The following is a 19,132-nucleotide window of genomic DNA, read 5'->3' as shown; positions in this document are numbered from 1 at the left end:
CTGATCAACGTAGGAGAGGATGGTGGGAGTGGAAGGCCTCCAGAGGGATGTGAGGTAAAGCTGAGTGAGTGAACTTGCCAATGGATTCATAATGTAGGTGAAGGAGGGAGCGGGGCCACTGTGACCCCTGGTCAGCAGGATGGCTGGGGGTGGGGGGTGCACCAGGAGACTCCCGTTCTGAAGGAAACATCATGAGTTCTGTGAAGGACACGCTGAGTTTCAGGTGTGCCTTTGAACTGCCAAGAGGCCATGAGCAGGTTGTTGGAACCCAGAGGCTGGAGCGGGGAGTCAGAGTTACCAGCGTGGGGCTTGGATCTAAAGCCATGGACAAGGAGGAGGTCACTTTGGGAGGATGTGCAGAAGAGGAGATGTCCCAGGACCATGTCTGGGGGTGCTCTGAACATTCAAAGGCCTAGGAGAGGAGGCTGACCAGGCAAGATAGAGAGAGGGAGGCAGCAGAGTGCCCTGTGACAGGCGAGGGACAAGCCAGCAGGTCCCCTCTTCCCAGAAGACCACACGGAGCCTGCTGCTGGTGTTGGCCACGAGGAGGTCGCTGGTGGCTTTAGCAAAACCTGGGTTTGCAGGGGTGCAGATTCGAGGCCTGGCTAGAGGAGGGTGCGAGCCAAGTGGGAAGGTCGCCAGTCTTGGGAGATCCAGCCGTAAGAAGAGGAAAGTGGATGAGGTAGAAGATTGGAAGGAGGCAGAGGTCTGATGCCAGAGGGAATGACACTTGCCTTCTGGCCGTGTCTACTTGCTGAGCGAACAGAAAAGAAAGAGGTGCAGGAATGGTAGTGACCGAAGGGGGAGGCTTCCTGAGAGCACAAGGGCGTGTGCCTGCAACGGGAGCCCGCGTCCTGATGAAGGGCAGAGGGAGCCATGGGCGATGCCCCGGTGGCGGGGCAGGGAGCACTGGTTTAGAGTTTGCTGATGCCTGTGGTGTGCTCTCGCCACGGCCCATGTCAAGCTCCCAACCTGACCTCACTGAAGGCACATCTGACCATTGGCTCACGTTCAGAAACCTGCAATGGGGTCAGAAGCAGGACGCAGGAAGGGGCAGGAAAGGGCAGTGTCCAGCGGATAACGGGCTGCGGGAATGCAGGCCCAGGTAGCCCGGCGCTCCCAGGCTTTCCGCCTGGTGCTGTGTGAGTCCTCCCCATCCCTTCCTGACTTCCTTTCTCTCACTTGGTTTGTGGCTCTCTTGTTCCCTCCTTTCTTTTCTCCCATCCTTGTCTTCTGCTCTGTGCTGGCCGCTGGCGTATCACAGAGGGCAAAGTGGAGTTCTTCCCCTCAAGGAGCTGGTGAGTAATAGGGATCCCACTCAGGCTCAACTTGGTGCCCAGAAATCTGGTGAGGTGGAAGAGGCAGGAGGTGCGAGGTGGCTTCTCCAACACGTGGACATCAGGCAGGGACAGAGAATGAGGTGTTTCCGGCAAAGGAAGGGCACTGCCTGGGCACAGTGCTGAGGTGCCCTGGCTGGATGATGTGCTGAAGCGCAGCTGGGCCCAAGGAGCCAATCAGGGTCTTTTGGGAGGAAGTAAGGCTGGAGAGAACGCAGGGCCCAGACCCCGCTGGCTTTGCAGGCCCTGTGAATTTAACTTCATACAAAGATGGCCAGGAGCGCCTGTGTTGAGGCACAAGCAAGGAGTGGTGTGGTCCGATCTGCATTTTAGAAAAATAATTCTGGTTATAATCTGGCCCTGGGGGGTGGGAGTGTCCAGAGTGGGGTCAGCAAGACAGAGAGGAGGCTATGGTCACCCAGGCAGGAGGTGACTGGTGGTGGCCTGGACTGGGGAACCCATAGGAGGCGGAGAGGAAGGTGAACACAGCTGACGTTGTACTGAGCTGAGGGCTCACTGCCTGCCAGGCCTTACTGTCTATGCACACTGCATGTGTCATCTCATGTCCCCCTCCAGTCAACTTCTGGGGATATATGCCATTATTACCCCATTGTAAAGATAAAGAAAAGGCTTGGGGATCAGAGGATCAGGTAATGTAATATAAGAGTAGCAAGAACAACTTGAAGAGCTCGCTCCGGCTTGACAAAGTGGGGGTTGCCATCCATGAGACCCTAGCCCTGGACCAGGAGGGGCCGGAGCCTGGAGACCGTGAGTCTCTTTTGGACATGTTGTCTGGGGGCCTTTGTGACATCCAAGCAGAGATGTCCCCTGAAGAGTTAGACATTCATCCAGGCCCGCAGCTCTGGGACAAGCCGGGTTGACTGTAAGAGGTTTGGAGGTCATGAGCATAGCAAGAGCGCTAGAAGCCACGGACGTGGGCGAACTTGGCCAGGAACCATGCGGAAAGTGAAGAGAGGCGCAAACACGGGAGCCCCAGTGTGAGGGGCCAGGAAGGAAGGGCAGTGGCAAAGGGGCAGCTAAGGGGGGCTGTCAGGGGCAGGGGAGTCCTGCGGGGAGCGAGGAAGCTTCTCAGAGCACAGGGGAGGGGAGATGAGGAAGTGGCTGTTCACGCCATTCCACACTGCAGAGACAAGTTGAGTGTCCATTAGAAGCACAGAACAGGGGTCACCATCAGGCCTGGGCTGGAAGCAAGAAGGACGGAGTGGCAGGCGAGGGAGCGGGGCCAGACCCGGGCCCTCCTTTCCACCGCATGGCCGTGGAGGTGAGGGGCCAGCCGGTGGAGGCGGCTGAGGGCTTACTTACTGTTGAGAAATGAAAGTTTTATTTTCGCGTGTCCTAAAATTTTCCATGTACCTCCTTGATTTTAATTAATTCGTAGAGCTTCAGGCACAGAACCCTACCGGGAACTTGCAAAGCACAGTAAAACTTCAGCCAGCCGGAATCCTGAGTGAATGAGCCGCTCTGGAAAATGAACATTTATCGGAGTGAAAATACGTGGAAGAGAGGCTTTCTTTTTAAAAACATTTTCAGTATGGAAATAATCATACAAAATATGCAGTAGGGAGAAGACTATAATGAACCCCCACAGCCTCCCAATCCCACATGAACAGCCGCTCCAGGCCAGTCCTGTGCCCTCCACACCCCGCCTCCCCCAAACTCTGAGACGCTTGGAAGCAAATCCTAGACATGTTATCAGTTCACTTGTACAGCTTTGGTACGCTTCTCTAAAAGGCAAAATGCTTTTTTAAAAAATGTAACCACAATACCATTATTACTCCTAAAACCTTTAAACAATAATTCCTTAATTTAATCAAGCATTCATTGTTCAGATTTCCCTAACAGTCTCATTCCACCCTCCCCTCCAAGTTGGTGGGTTAAAATTAGGCTCCAAACAAGTTTGCACATTGCACATATTTGCTCTGTCAAAACCCCCCTTTCTTTCCCGTTTCTTTTTTTTTTAATTTTAATGTTCATTTATTTTCAAGAGAGAGAGACATAGTGCAAGCAGGGGAGGGGCAGAGAGAGAGGGAAACACAATCCGAAGCAGGCTCCAGGCTCTGAGCTGCCGGCAGGGTCCGATGTGGGGCTCAAACTCACGAACCACAAGATCATGACCTGAGCCGAAGTGGGACGCCCAACCGACTGAGCCACCCAGGTGCTCCTCCCTTTTTTTTTTTTTCTTCTTGTAATTTATGTGTCAAGGAAACCAGGCTGCCTGGAGGTATGTGGGTTTGGGTACGTGGGGCAGAGCTGGGCACCACAGCGGAGCGAGCAGGACAGGAAGTCCGGGGTCGGCAGGACGATGGCCAAACGGTCGGGACTTCCATCTGCGGGCAGGAGGCAGGATGTGGAGGCCCATCCTGAGCAAGGGGAGAGGCCAGGGCTGCTGAGGGCTGGGGCCCGTCCTCATGATCCCTGAGGCCATTCGGCTGCCGGAGCTGAGAAAGGGTAGAAAGACGGCCAGGGCCCAGGAATGGGGCAGAGCCAGGTGGGCGACAGGTCAGGGGTCAGGCTGGAGATGACGAAGGGGCTGGGCCTGAGGTCAGGCCTAGAAGGAACAGGGTGTCTGTGTCGGGGATGAAGGGAGAGGAGAGTGCCAGAAACCAGCTCCTCCCCACCGGGCCTAGTCCCCGGGGCCCCTCCCCTGGCCTCCCAGCTGCAGCTCCACCCTGGGGCCCAGACACCAGTTCCCTCCACAATGCTGGTGGTCAGTGGCCCTGACGCCTTGTTCTGCCTTCTCCTCCTGCTGCTCCTGGGCTCCCACAACCCTGTGGGGGCCAGTCCTCCCCAGAGAAGGTTTGAGTACAAGCTCAGCTTCAAAGGACCAAGACTGGCGTTGCCTGGGGCTGGAATACCCTTCTGGAGTCATCATGGAGGTGAGGGGCGGGGTAGGGACCAGCCATGCCCAGGTCCCCGCATAGGGCTGGAGGGGCTGACCAGCTCTGGGCGGCTGTGCCTGCCGGTACCAGCCTCTGCCCAAGACAGGACCCCAGGACCCCTCCCAGGCTTGTTTCCTGTTCCACCCACCACAATCCCACCCCGTCCGCTAGTCTCCATTTCTCCTCTCCGCCTCTCTCCTCTGCCCTAGGATTTTCCGCTTTTCCTTTTGCTTCTCCTCGGACCCCCTCTTCTTCCTCTGCCTCTTGGGCCCCTAAACACACGCGTGCTCACGTCCTGAGTCCCAGACACACAGACACAGGGCAGCCGGGACCAGCACCAACCTCCCTTCTCCCTGCTCCTTGCTGCCGAGCCTGTGGCTGTCCGTGAGGATGGGGGGACTGCCCGAAGGGAGGCACCCTCGTGGCCAGCTGCTTTGCCAGAGAGGATGCCAGGTCTGCCCTGTGTGTGTGTTGGTTGGAAGCAGGCATGACAGCATCTTAACTTCAGGAACTTCCAAACCCAGACCCTACAAAGAGTCTGTCTTCTACTCGATCTTGTTCATAGAGGATTTGTGGGGACTTACAAGGACCTACGCAGTAGCAGGAGCTTAAGTCAGGAAGGAGCAAGAAGAATGAGACTTGGTTAGGGCCAAGGCATGAAATGAATCCAGGGACATGGCTGGTTGCCAAAATACACTGTGAGGTCTGCCCACCCTTCAGAATTGGGCCATAGATCTGGTTCAGAGGCACCTAGCAGGCAAAGCGAAAAGAGAAAGCAGATCCATTATGTATGTCTGTGTCTATGAGATGTAAGTTCTGAGAAATGGCATGATTCCTGATGGAGAACAGAACAGGGGGACGACAGGCCCTGTCAGGAGAGTCTTGGCCCAATCTTCCCTCACAGAGGCATGGGAGGTAAACAAAGGAAAGGGCTGATTCTCACAGCAACAAGCCAGGCCCTGCCTCAAGCCTGGGATGGCAGGGCCTGTAGGGCACTCACTGCCTGCCAGGCGCCTTGTCAAGTCAGGAGTGTCACAGAGTGCAGCGGGGAGCAGAGGCGCATCCTCCAAGATCACGCAGTGATATGCTCACTGTCCATTCATTCATTCCCTCACTCACTCATCCTTATTATTAGTCTTCCGCCACCATGCCCCTCTGTGCCCAGGCCAGAGACACAGGGCAGAGTCAGACTCGGGGAGCCCACACTTTGGGCAGTCCTTGCCTCCCACAAGTCACTTCGAAGGCCCCCGGGACTTCTGGCCTTGCAGCCTCCCAGCATCCCTGCCCCCAGCCCTGGCCTTTGCTGAGCAAACAGCCTGGATTAGCAGCCTCCGGAAAGTCCTGGCAAGGACTGGGCCTTGGGCCAGGTTCCAGGCTGGCAGGCCAGAGGGGTGGGGAGCCAGCTGGGGTGAGGCCTCTGAGCTCCCTTCCTCTGATTCTTGCCAAGCCTGCCTCAGTTTCTCTGCCCTTTCCTTCCTCTTACCAGATAGGCCTCCCCCGCCCTGGCCGCTGTGAATTCTCTCCCACACGCTCCCTTTCCTCACAGCCCTGCCAGCCTCTCCTCACCCTTGCTCTCAGGCTCTCCTCACCTTGCAATGTCCCCTGGGGACCTGCACCAGGAACCTGCCCCACGCCCTGCCCCTCCCTGCCTCAGTGGGCCACCCTGGAGTGTCTCATGCTCTCACAGCCTGGAGTCCTAAACCCCAACATGACTGTTTGCACAAACTACTCTCCTGTGTCTGGTGGCTCCGGGCATGTCCTTTCCTTCACGGGGCCTGTTTTCTCGCCTGAGAAACAGAAAGGGGTGGACGCAAATCTCTCTTGTCGGAAAAACTTGTAAAGGTGTCACTTGAACATGGCAGGAGTCAGGGGCGCCGACCCCACACACAGCGGAAAATTCGAGTATAACCTGACTCCCCCAAAGCTTAACTGCTAATAGCTTTACCAATAACATAGACAGTCGAGTAACACATATTTTGTGTGTTGTGTGCATTATATACTGTGTAAAGTAAGCCGGAGAAGAGAAGAAAATGTTATTAAGAAAATCATAAGAAAGAGAAAATACATTTACAGTATCATGCTGCATTTATCAAAAAAACTCCACATCTAAGTGGACCGTGCAGTTCAAAGCTATGGACTCAGGGGGAGCGGGGTTCCAATCCACTTAGTTCCTTAACTTCTCTGAGCCTCATGTGTCAAGTGGGTTTTATAAAAGCAGGCAGCATAGATGTGTGGTGAGGCTTACGTGGCAAGGGCCCACCCGCTCTGCTGGGCTCCTTGCCCCACTTCTTCAGTGGGCTCCCGTGTCCCACAGCCGGCCTGTCATTTAATGGCAGGCCTTGACGTTACTCCCTTCCTCCCTCGGAGCCCAGCCCAGGCCAGTGAGGGAGCGTGATGGGGGAGTAGGGGACGGCGGGGCCCCCGCCCTGAGCTGCCCTGGTCACACAGACGCCATCCCGGGCCTGGAGGCGGTGCGGCTGGCCCCATCCATGCAGAACCGCAGTGGCGCCGTGTGGAGCAGGGACCCTGTCCTCTTCTCCGCCTGGGAGGTGGACATGCAGATGAGGGTGACCGGGCCAGGGCGGCGGGGAGCCAAGGGCATGGTGAGTGGCCCCAACCGAGGCCCGGAGGAGGGGGTGAGTCAGGGAGGGGAGTGGTGAGCCCAAGCTTCCAGTGTCCCGCAGGGTCCCCTGGGCTGAGCAGCTGGGGCCCCGCAGGCCGTGTGGTACACCCGGGGCAGGGGCCAAGTAGGCTCTGTCCTGGAGGGGCCGGCCTCGTGGGATGGCATCGGGATCCTCTTCGACTCCTCCAGCGAGGACACCCAGGTGAGTAGTGANTACCCATGGCTCAGGCTGCCTGTCATCTCCCATGCAGAACAGCCCCACCATCCGTGTGCTGGCCAGTGATGGGCACATTCACTACGAGCCACGTGGGTAAGGGCCTGTCCGGACTGACCCATACCTCGTTCCTGGGCCCCGGGGGCCTCAGCGGCTACCCACACTGTGTACGCCAGGCCCTGCTCAGCTCAGCTGATGGCTGCTGCCCTGGAACTCCCTCTGCCTTGTCCCTGCTGTGCCTTCTCTGGGACAGGGACCAGGGTTTGCTTGCTCTTCCCAGGAACTGCCCACTGAGTCCTTAATTCATTCAAACAAACGGTCCCAGGTTGGGAGGCAGGGTGTGAAACGACACCGGTCACAGCCTGCACTGAGTGTCGTCACTCACACCATCTCATCTGAGCAGCAACGCATTTGAGAAGGGGAGATTATGAGTCCCCAACTACAGGTGAGGGCACTGAGGCCCAGAGAGGTGGAGCAACTTGCCCAAGGTCACACAGCCCTGTGCCGGGCTGAGCTTTGAGGTCAGATGGTCCCCACCCTTTTCCTGCGCCAGCTGCCTGGCTGCCAGCGTCTTCCCTTTCTCCCCATGACGATGACGATGAAGACTAGGCTTCGCATCCCACCCAGGCCGGGCTGCCTCCTCAGTAGTTGGGCCGGTTCGTGGGTGCCTTTCAGCACACATCCATTAGCTCATAACAATTAGAGTAATTGCTAGCATTTATGGAGCGGGCTTACCTGTCTGCAGGGCACAGCGCCAAGCACTTCACATTCATTGTCTTAGCGAACACTCATAACAATGTTATGAGGTAGTTCCAATTATTATCCTCATTTTAAAGATGGGGGAACTCGGTTTGGAAAGATGTGGTCATTTGCCCAAGGTCACACAGTTAGAGTGCACATCGCAGAGCTGGCTTCTCCCTGCTCTGGCAGGCCTCCCTCTTGGCCCGAGGCGGAAGTGCCTTCTGTGTGTCTGTCTGTGCGCCCAGAGAAACCTGGCACCTCTCAGGCCTGCAGAACTTGGCTCTTGTTGTCTGTCCTGAGTCTGTCCTGCTGCAGATCAAGCCCAGCAGAAAGGAGAAGAAAGGGGAGCCCTCCCCAGAGGCGCAGGGGGACTTGGAGTNGTAGAGCTCTTCTGTTGCTCCAGGCTCTGTCCCCGAGGGAAGAGTCACAGGAAGGCCTTGGCGTCTCCTGCCACTTCCGCTAAAGAAGCAAGGAAGACTCACGCTGGACAACAGGGACACGTTCCATCCCGGGTGACCCGTGAGGGGGGTGGTGGTGCTGTAGGCCTGGGCAGAATGGCCCCTGGGACCACCCCCACTGGCCAGGCCTTGGGTCCCGTGTGGCCCAGCTAGACTCCAAGTGCCCACAGGGATGGAGCCAGCAGGGTGCTGGGCTCCTGCCACCGAGACTTCCGCAACCTGCCAACCCCCCTCAGAGCGCGGATCACCTACTGGGGTCAGAGGCTGCGCGTGAGTAGCCCTCCCTGCTTTTGCAGACTCTCCGGGTAGGGAGTGCAGACTAGAGGACTCGGAGCTGCGGAGTTGCAATGGGAGCGCCCCGGGTCTCAATGGACTCGGGCCTGGGACACCACACAGGTGTCCTGGCACATACAGGTGGCACCCACACGGGACCCACCTCCTCGCGCAGACTCCTAACTCCCAGAGCACATACTTCCGAGGGCTGGCGTGGGACCCCGCAAGCATGCCCCTGCACGCCATGCCGACACCAAGCCGGGCGGCTGCCCGCCCAACCTTAGAACCAGGGAACCCGATGAATCAGAGGTGGGGGGTGATAACCCGCTGCTGGGGTCAGGGGAGGGGCGGGGGATCCATCCGGCAGGGGCTCACTCCTCTGCGCCCCGCAGGTGTCCTTGAACTGTGGCCTCACTCCCAACGACTTAGATGAGGTCTGTGTCGACGTGGGTCCCCTGCTTTTGGCTCCTGGAGGTTTCTTTGGGGTCTCGGCAGCCACTGGCACCCTGGCAGGTGAGGGCCTTCTGGGCAGGTAAGAGCTGAGGAGTGGTACCGAATGAAACATCCCAGCACACCTAAAGAGCTCTGGGTGTAGGGCCAGCCCCTTCCTCTCTGCGTGGTCTGGGCAAGTCATGCGCCCTCTCTGGGCCTCTGTTACCATCGGGGCAAGGTCATGTCTGCCTTGCAGAGTCGCCGAAAGTCTCAAACAGGATAGAGCACAAGAAGCTCTTACTCCAGAGGCACCTGGGTGGCTCAGTTCATTAAGTGTCTGACTTTGGCTCCGGTCATGATCTCACGGTTCTTGGGTTCGAGCCCTGCAACAGGCTCTGTGCTCAGAACCTGGAGTCTGCTTCAGATTCTGTGTCTCCCTCTCTCTCTGCCCCTCCCATGCTCACAGTCTCTCTCTGTTTCTCAAAAAAAAAAAAAAAGAAGAAGAAGCTTTTACTCCAGGGATGGCCCTCTGAGTGGCCCAAGCTGGGAACAAGTGGAAGAGACACTGTGAGGACACTGAGGAAACTAAAAGGGTGTAACACAGGAAGGGTCCAGAGAGGGACCCGCAGCTGGAAAGCAGGGTGCAGTCTGAGAGTGGGCATTCTTGAAGGCCTGGACTTCAGTCTTTAGACCGTGAGCACTAGGGAGCCACGGAAGTTTCTGAGGAGGAGAGTGGCATGGTCTCAGAGCCATGCTGAGGAGGTGGCCATCGTGTGTTGCTTCTGCCACCCTGGGGCCTGAGGGTGTCACGCAGTCTGTTGCCGTGGCTCTAACCCCAGACTGTCCAGTTTTCCCACTCACTGTGGGCCCACCCAGGCTCTGCGTGTCCACCCAGCTGCTTGTCTGCCCCTCACACCTTTCCTGTGAAGAGAGCAAGACGAGGGTCAGAGCTGCCCAGAGTCACCCAGATTTCCTGCCTGCCTGGAATATAATGGAGGCTGGGGGGTGAGGGGGAGGGCTGAGTAAGTGGGCTCCTGGGTGAGGCGGGGGTCTTACCTTCCCTTCTCTACCCCCTTCCCCCCCCCCAGATGACCATGACATCCTGTCCTTCCTGACCTTCAGTCTGAATGAGCCGGATCCAAAGGTGATGCCAGCCCTGGGCCAGCCTTCAGGGATTGCTGGGGGAGAGACAGTCCAGGGGCCCCGCCCCAGATGTTTCTGCCTGTGTCATGGTGCAGCCAGTCCTGTCATTCCAGCCGATATCTCTACTGATCTCTCTCTTTCTCCCTCTCTCTCTCTCTCTCTCTGTGAGCTGCTCAGACCAGGCCTTGTCCAGAGTAGTGCTGGGGGCCGCATGTGACCTAGAGCTAGGCCCTGTCCCCAACCACTCCCAGGCTGGCTGAGAGCTGTGGGAACATAGAGGACAGGTCCTGACCAGCTGAGGGAGCAGGGAAGGCCACCCAGAAGGAAGGTGTGAGCTTGAAAGGGCAGAGAGAGTAGCTAAGTGGAGGAGCAGCACAGACAAAGGTCTGAGTCCTGAGAGCGTGGGGATCGGCAGCAGCGGAGCCTGAAACCGCAGGGCCTGGTGGGCGGGGTGCTTCTTCCCTGGGTGGGATGAGTGTTGGGTCTGGGAGCGGGACTGGACTGGTGGAGGCCCCGCGGGAAGGCTCCCCCCACCCGCAGCTCTCCCATGGGGCTCAGGCCTGAGTTTTGGATTCTCCTTCCAGCCTCCCCCACCGCCCTTTCTGGAGATGGAGCAGCTCCGGCTGCTGAAGCAGCTGGAAGGGCTTCGGGCAAGGCTGGCCCTAGGCACCAGGGAGGATGTGATTCCAAAGCTGAGCTCCGAGGACCAGGAAGAGGGTAGGGACCCAGGGAGCAGGCAGGTGAAGTAGGGGCCCATTTGAGCGTCACAGGATCCTCTTCCCTTGGGATCAAGAGGGCTTTAACCAATCGGGAGATGAAGGCCCGAGGAGGCCACGTCTAGCAGACCCTGAGGCCCAGGCTCTGTCCCGTCCCTACCCCACCCCCCAGACATCTTTCCAGGGGAGAGTTGGAGGCCAAGGCATGCTTTTCTGCCCCTCCTCTTCAAGAAGCCCCCAAAGCTAGGATCTGCTACCCCAGTGCAGCGGGCTGCCTATCCCAGCTGTGCCCTAATCTCCAGGGGAAAGGATCCTTGGCCTGGAAGAGACGCTGGGCAGATACAACCAGATCCTGCAGGCTCTCCAGGGTCTCTCCAGACAGTTGACCCAGGCTGAGAAGCAATGGAGGAAGCACCTGGGGGTCCCCGGTCACACCAGACCTGAGGGAGTCTGGGTGAGTGGCCCCTTGGGCACGCAAGGCCCTGCCTGCAGGCCTGGAAAAGCAAGCTCCCCAGGCACTGGGTCCCTGGTACCAGTGGGCTCCCTCGGTCCAGAAAGAGGAGCAAGCACTATACTTCAGAACTAGTCTCCCCCCAAGGTCTGGAGGGAAAGGTGGGCAGGGGTGCAGTGCTGCAGGCTGCAGGGTGGGGTGGACCTGCCAGGAGGGCAGGTGGGTAGCCCTGCATGAGCAAATGCCCATGGATCCAACCGGCCGGGGCTGCAGAGAGGCGATGCCAGGTATTTGGACACGGGTCCAGACAAGTGCCAGAAATAGACTGGGTGCTAATTTGCATGTAGTTCCGCATGTGATTTGGTTCCCATACGGCTTGCTTAACGCTCAGACGCACCAGAATCCTCGTTTTTATCTCCACTGCCATTCTGGCTTCTCCTCCAAAGAGTCATGCCCCACGGCAGGCCCAGCCTGGGGCCCGAGAGCTGAATTCAGTCAAGCTGTTGGATGCTGGGCAGAAGAGGCCAAGGGCCTCCTGTGGGCTTTGCTGGGCTCTGGCAGCTCAGGGTTTACATCTTATGTCCGCAGGCAGAGCAGCTGAGGCTGGGCAGCTGGAGTGGGGAAGTGGGGATGGGGCCACACTCCAAGGCTAGGCCTCTGTGACCCTACTTCCAGGCCCAGAACTCCTCCTGCCAGATTCTATCCACCCCAGAGAGGGGCGGCCACTTCTCCAGTCCACTCACCAAGACAGAGGCCCAAGCACTGAGAGCTGCTCCCCACCAGCCCCATCCTGAACTTGCCCTGTGGTTGGGGTGGGGTGGGAGGGGTGGGAGGTAGAAGACTGGACTGGGCCTCTGACTCCTTTAAGGACAGAACCACTTCTGGAAAGGGGAGAAAGCCCGTGACCCTCGGGGCAAGGGGGAGAATTTGAGAGGAGGGGGAATCCAGAAGCCCAGATGGGTGGGGATAACTCAATGTGTCAGATAATGTCCAAACTGAAGAGGGGCCAGGTGAGCTGCAAGGCCTTCCAGAAGGAAGGCGGCTACAGTGTCTTTCGGGAAGGTAGACCCTGAGAAGAGAGGGGCTGTGCCCTGGGCCCTAGAGAACAGGCTGGAACTACTGCAGGACTCTGCCAAGGTCAGCGCCCTGCTCCGTGGACAGAGGACTCTGCTCCAGGACCTGCAAGAGATGAGGTAAGGGCACCTGCAAGGAGGGGTGTGGGGAAGGGGCAGAGAAGTCTTGCTCCACCCACTTGCTCAGCCTCAAGCTCCTCCGTGGGCCCCCTAGTCCTTTCCTCACTTCCTGAGCATCCAGCACAAAGCCTGGCACATCGGGAGGGGCCGGGGCAGAGTTAGGTCTGTCCAGTTGACCTGGATTTAATTGAATCAAGTTAAAATTGTTGTTTTTTTTAAGAATTTTTCAACTTCTTAAAAAAAAATAAAAAATAAATAAAGAATTTTTCAACTTCNGAGAGAGAGAGACAGACAGAGAGACAGAGTACGAGCAGGGGAGGGGCAGAGAGAAAGGGAGGTACAGAATCTGAAGCAGGCTTCAGGCTCTGAGCTGTCAGCACAGAGCCCAACATGGGGCTCAAACTCATGAACCATGAGATCATGACCTGAGTTGAAGTCGAACGCTAGCCACCCAGGTGCCCCAAGCTTAAAGTTTTGAACATCCTAATTTAAAAGTAACTCTCCCAGGGAGGGTTGGTAAATCGGAGCCTTCCTCCAATGAGGGGATGTTTTGATGGTGATCTTGGAGGAACCATGACTAAGATCATGCCCAGCTGAAGGGGGCAGTCCCTGACTTCTTTTTGTCTCCCTATAGCCTCTCAGCACCCCACTCTAGGCCAAGCCCAGGGAGCTACCCATGGAGCTCTGGGTGGTCACCTTGATGCTATGGAGCAGGGAAGCTTCAGGCTGGATGCTGGATTCTGGGTCCCTCATCCACACCTAGATGCTTGGGGATGGGAAGATGGGAAGAGGGAGAGGAACTAAATCCCCTGGGACCTGGGGATGGGAAACAAAGCCCAGGGAGCCTGGAGTTGAAACAGACAACTTTAGGGAGACCCTTCTCTGAGCTAAAGCTGTCTGAGGATATAGGAAGAAGGTTTGGATGGTACCTGTTTCCCACCAGGTGCTGCAGTTAGGGATTGTGAGAAATGGTTAGGAGGCTTGGGTGCAACCAGAAGAGATAATGAGTCATCTCCCTTGGTTTCCACCCCCCACCAGGGATGCAGCTGCCCACGTGGTCTCCAAAGCCCAGCTCTTCTATCTGCCTGTAGGCACCCAGCATCATTTCTTAGAGCTGGCCCAGATCCTCAGCCTCCTGCAGAGGGACCTTCGGGCCCCATTGGTGAGAGGGAAGGAAGGGTACCATGGGGGCCCCATCCTTGAAGTCCTGGCTCAGCCCCCTTCTTCCAGCACTTCTGCATCCCCAGACCCCTTGTGCCCTTGCACTCCCCTCCCAGAACTGCTGGCAGGCAGCACCTGTATCTGTGCCTGTGTCTGTGATGCAGCTCTCATCTTCTCTCTGCCCTCTCTGCATTCTGGAGAGTCCCACAGACTCTCAATGGCAGCAAGGCCTTGGAGACCATTCGGTCCAACCCCCTCCTCAGTGACCAGAAGGGAAACGGCAGTACTAGAGCTCAATGGTGGAACCCTCTCCTCCCTGTGTCCCTGGCCCATCTTGCTCTTACCTTTGCCCTCTCCATCACCTTGTCTTTCACTCTCTACTTCTTTCTCATCTCTAGAGCCTTCAGACCCCTGCTGATCCCTGCCCCCAAGCCTTCCCAGCTGTTCCCACAGATGAGCCACGGGAACTAGGGTTGGGGAAGTAGCTTCCTCTCCTTGGGTGAGAACCAGGGTGCCCCAAGCCTGGGGGAGGGAAATAGAGCCCATGCATGGCCCAGATTCCAGGTCCCCTTTTTCCTTCTGGGTAAGAGGCTGATCCAGGATCTTCGATGTCCCCTTTCAGAAAGCAGCAGCCAAGAACCCTCGCCCATCTGGCCAACCCCCAGGGGCCTCCTCATGCCTACGGCCCGCCATCTTCTTGTTCTTCCTCCTCATTCAGACTATAGGCTTCTTCTGTTACTTGAACTTCGGGTAGGTCTTCCCATGAGTGAGACATGCTATACCACTAGACATCTCTTGATTCTGGGTCATAGCCATTCAATTTGAGAGATGAGGCCCTGAGGCCCAGGGGGAACATGCCTGGTCTACCAGCTGGCAAGGAGCAGCACCCAGGCTAGGACCCATGTTTCAACAAGCTCTACTGACCACCTGCTCAATAGCTGGTCCCACCTAAGTCCTGCCCTCACAGATCTCACTTGCTAATGTGAGAAACCGATGAGTAACTGAAAGTCACACCCTATCTGGTCAGTGCCACGGTGGCAGGGAGCTCAGGGGCTATAACAGTATGGGAAAAAAAGCACTTGACCCAGCTTAGGGAGATCAAGGAATTGACCTGGAAGGGACTCTGGATATGGGTCAAGATAACTAGGAGTTTTCTAGCCTTACAAGCTAAGTAAAGGCACCAGTACAGAGGAACAGGATGAGAAAAGGCATGGAAGCATGGGGAAAAAAAAAAGCACAATATTCTGGAGGAAACATGTCAAGTTCAGTGTCAAAGCAAAGGGTAGAATCAGTTTGTGAAACTGGGCAAATAGAATTTAAAGGGTGGAGGAGGTCACTAAGTCTGCTTGGCGGGTGTTTGTTGAATGAATGAAACATTTAGAGATGGTGAGTGTGCTAAGGTGCTCAGAAATGGGATTGGCCGTCCATACTGGTGGAATTTCAAGACAAGAAGAATCAGTGCAATCTGGGATGCTCCTGGAGGAGTGAAGTGTGCTGAGCTTTTTTTTTTTTAATGTTTTATTTATTTCTAGGAGAGAGAGAGAGACAGCGTGAGCAGGGGAGGGTCAGAGAGAGAGGGAGACACAGAATCCGAAGCAGGCTCCAGGCTCTGAGCTGGCAGTCAGCACAGAGCCCGACGCGGGGCTCAAACCCACGAACCGTGAGATCATGACCTAAGGGAAAGTCGGACGCTTAACCGACTAAGCCACCCAAGCGCCCCAAAGTGTGCTGAGCTTTAAAAACAGAGTAGGAGAGGGGACAGCCTCCATGTAAAAATAGCAAAGATAAGAAGTGGAAATGATGACAAGCCTATGCATTATGTGAGAGTTCAATGGTGCCCATAAGGCTGGAGCCACCTAGACAGACCTTGAATGCCAAGGAAAAAGTGTGGTCCTGATGGGGCAGGCCAAGAGAGCCATGGAAGGTCCTAGAATAAGGGAGGCTGTGATGGAGGAATGGTAGAGAGGTGAGTGTAGAAGCTTGGTTTCAAGAGCCCTGAAGGGAGAGATCCAAGTAACCTTCTTCTCCTTTCCCTGGCAGTAGGCAGGAGCTGGGCAAGAGCCTTCAGGACTGTTTGTCCACAGGCAGCTCTCCTCTGCGTCCTGCACCACGCATTCCTGGGGCCCTGGGGATTCTGAGGAGGCAGACTCTCTCCTCCAGCATACGCGCATGACTCACCTCAAAGCCCTGAAGGAATGTCACCAGGAGGTGGATAGTGTTCAGGGGCTGAGGGTTTGGCTGGTACCTTCTCCCTCTGGGTGCCCAGCTCCTGCCCACACTTAGTTTGGAGGTAGTTCCAATCTTATTAAAGGCAATCTACATCTCCCCATGCTCTGTTTGATATGCTCATTTACCTTCTGGCTTCATCTTAATTTCTCTGAAGGCTTTCACCTTCTCTGGATAGGTAGCTGGGAGTGGGCTCCAAGCAGGCAAGGACATCAGGGACTGGCTTGATTGCCAAAAGACCAGACACAAGCCTTGAGCCCTGGACTGTGGATCGAGAGGGAGTCACAACTGTGATAATTCTGTCCCCAGAGCAAAGAGTGGAATCTCCAGGTGCCCAGCCCAGACAGCATCACCATGAACAACTCTCTCCCTCCCCACTTTCTGCAGCCCTAGGGGTCAGCAGAGCTGGCATGTGAGGGAGAACTCTGAGGCAACCCACGCAGACATAACTGGGATTCCCCTCTTTCTGGTCTCCCTCCCTTTCCCAGCGTCCAGCTCTTTGGGTAGCTGCTGGGGCAGCGGAGTGGGGAGGATGGTGTAGGGGCCAGGACTGGATCTTTGCCCCTTGCTGCCACTTGGATCTGCCAGCTGAAATCCTGGCCATCAGCGACCTGGGAAAGGAGGAAATGGGGGGAGAGTAGGAAACAGGGTTCTGGACGCGCATCAGTGCAGCCCCTCTCCCTGGGGAGCGACCCCACCCCGCGCAAGCCCTAATCCGTTGTCAGCAATGCCCAGGCGGAGCTTGGCGTTGAAGGAGGCACGTGGGGGAGGCGGGAGTGCGGAGCGGGCACGTGGTCCAGCCTCCTCAGCCCCGTGCATGCCCCCCGCCCCCCGTGANGAGCTGTCCGAGAGACCCAGTGCTGAAGTAGGTGCGGACGTGCCTGGCGCCCGCCGCCCGGTGCCAGGGCCAGCGAAGACCATGGCGTTCATGGTGAAGACTATGGTAGGCGGCCAGCTGAAGAACCTCACCGGGAGCCTGGGGGGCGGCGAGGACAAGGGGGACGGGGACAAATCGGCGGCCGAAGCGCAGGGCATGAGCCGAGAGGAGTACGAGGAGTATCAGAAGCAACTGGTGGAAGAGAAGTGAGTGGGATCCCTTCCTGGCTCCAACGACCTCCCCCTCCCAACCCCCTCCAGCCACCTTGCCCACCTCTAGGGCGGTTTCAGACCCTGAGCCCTCTCACACTACTTTTCTAGATGCGGTAAGAGGCTGGGTTGTGGTTTCTAGGCTGCCCCCAGAGCCACCCCTTCTCAGACCCAGGACCCGACCCCAGCTTCCTACTCTGGGCCCAGAGGGAGTGGGGGGAGGGGCAATAGGGACCTGGGATCGGGTGGGGGCACGTGCATTCTGATGAAACAAGTAATCCCTTAATCCGATCCGGTCCTAGCCGTCTGCATCTTCCAACTGGAGCTCTTCTAAGCCTGAGGCTCTGAGAAAAGTGATGAATCTGAGGGGCGCTGAATCTTGAGATGGGGCACTCAGAGATATTAAACCTCAATGTCTTCTTGTGTGCCAGGCAGTGCTGAGACAGAGAGGCAGCTGGGGCGGGATGGAGGGCTGGACCCCAGAGGTAGGCTGCTTAGGTTCAGATCCAGGTTTTGTATCTTTTTAGCTGGATGACTTTAAGCCAGTTACTTAAACCTTTCTGTGCCTCAATTTCCTCTTCTGTAAAATGGTGATGGTAATCATAAAGCATGCCTTATATATTTCAAAAGATTAAATTATTTAACACATGTAAACTTCATAACACAGTGCCTGGCACATAATAAATCATTAAATATTAGCTCTTATTTTGCATAATCCTGAAAACAGTTCTGTGAGTTGCAAAAGAGGAAAATAAATGACTTATCCAAAGACATACCGAAAGTGGTAGTGCAGCCAGGACGTAAGCCCAAGTCTGTCCCGAATACTTACCCTCACAGGACACAATCTGTCAGGGAGGGAAAAGATAGGCAGAGCTGGAGGCCCAAAGAGACACATATTAGGGTCTGCAGAGTGAGCCAGCCTGGCTGGCTCTCCAGCCCCAATAGTCCAGTGGCCGGTTCAGAGACACAAAGGACAGCTACGATGGGGGCAGAGGCAGCAAAGACTGGCCGAGGCCGGCCAGGTCAGAGCGCCCTCCCGACACACAGGCCAGCTGGCTGGAGCAAAACAGTCCGCACTGGGACACGAGGACCCCTCCGGCCCTTTCCTCTCTGGCCCTTTCCTCACAGACCTCGCCCATTCTCTCAGCCCTTGAGATGACTCGGCCCCGGTGCCCCCTCCCCCCCCCCAGGATGGAGCGGGACGCGCAGTTCACGCAGAGGAAGGCAGAGCGGGCCACGCTGCGGAGCCACTTCCGAGATAAATACCGGCTGCCTAAGGTAAGCTTAGGAGCCTGGGCTGGCAGGCACATCTGGGACCCTGAGCTTGGGGCTCCTCGCTCTTTCTCCTGACTCTGGGCACCACAACTTTCAGCTCCTAAAACTCATGGAGTTCTTGGTTGGATCCTTCGTTCTCTGACTCAAAGGCCTGGAAGCCCAGTCTTCCCAAGACTGATAGGTTTTTGTTTCTAGAGCCAATTGAGGCCCCTTCTCCACCCCCCCCACCATCCCTCCAACCCCCAGTCAGGCCCAAGCAGATGAAGAAGCAGAAGTCAGTAGATTTTACCCAAGGGTTGGGTACACTCGGAGCTCCTGAACACCCATGGAGGTTAAGGTGGGGAAAAGAATGCAGCACCCTCTATGTGCCAGGCACTTGACCTTCATGCCCTTATGTAACCCTTCAATAACGCTTCCAGGTAGCTATCATGCACACTCCAAATAAGGAAACTGAGGTTCAGAGAGGTTGAAGGACTTGTCAAGGCCACACAGCCAGCTAGTGATGGAGCTGGGGTCAGAGCTCAAGGCTGTGAATACTGGACTCCTGGCTGGCTTCCAGGGTATGAAGTCTGTCTGCAGAGGGCAAAATACCTCTTGGTTGGCCAAGTGACCAGGAAGACATCCCCCATAGGCACTGCAGCAGTAGAGGGCATGTAAGTGTTTCCCAAGGAGGGAACTGAGGCACAAGCTACTCCCAGTGCCTAGAATCTTCCTCTTGAATTGAAAAATCAATGTGAACATTACATTCACTCATTCAACAAATGTTTACTGATCCCCTGGCTGCCTCTGATGTTCCACAGGGCACCAGTCTTCTGGAAGCCTCTCAGAGGGAAAAGCAGTCCAGAAAGCCTGGAAAGCTACTGAGTTAAACCCAGCTAAGAATGAAGTCATAAAACAAAAAAA

At 56.4% G+C, this 19,132-nt stretch overlaps 2 protein-coding genes across 2 annotated transcripts in view; both read left to right on the top strand.

Moving 5' to 3' along the window:
* The first annotated feature begins 4,056 nt into the window (after positions 1-4,056).
* LMAN1L (lectin, mannose binding 1 like) lies at positions 4,057-15,947 on the top strand. The gene is made up of 13 exons (XM_077748450.1): positions 4,057-4,234; positions 6,686-6,840; positions 6,955-7,062; positions 7,112-7,170; positions 8,444-8,543; positions 8,939-9,059; positions 10,067-10,122; positions 10,706-10,838; positions 11,140-11,291; positions 12,414-12,481; positions 13,520-13,643; positions 14,265-14,392; positions 15,683-15,947. The coding sequence occupies exons 1-13, from the start codon at positions 4,057-4,059 to the stop codon at positions 15,813-15,815; spliced, it is 1,515 nt and encodes a 504-aa protein (XP_077604576.1). The 3' UTR covers positions 15,816-15,947.
* A 770-nt stretch (positions 15,948-16,717) lies between these two features.
* Positions 16,718-19,132, top strand: part of CPLX3 (complexin 3) — a 4,943-nt gene continuing 2,528 nt past the window's right edge. Inside the window, exons 1-2 of the mRNA XM_077748440.1 lie at positions 16,718-16,951; positions 18,145-18,232. Of these exons, the coding sequence (XP_077604566.1) occupies positions 16,788-16,951; positions 18,145-18,232 (252 nt within the window). The 5' untranslated portion in view covers positions 16,718-16,787. The remainder of the gene's footprint in view (positions 16,952-18,144; positions 18,233-19,132) is intronic.

This window comes from Crocuta crocuta, unplaced genomic scaffold, assembly GCF_008692635.1.
Source record: "Crocuta crocuta isolate KB4526 unplaced genomic scaffold, BGI_CrCroc_1.0 scaffold130, whole genome shotgun sequence".
In the NCBI taxonomy this organism is placed as follows: Eukaryota; Metazoa; Chordata; class Mammalia; order Carnivora; family Hyaenidae; genus Crocuta; species Crocuta crocuta.
The sequence above is the reverse complement of the archived record's forward strand: the minus strand, read 5'-3'. Positions and strand labels throughout refer to the sequence as shown.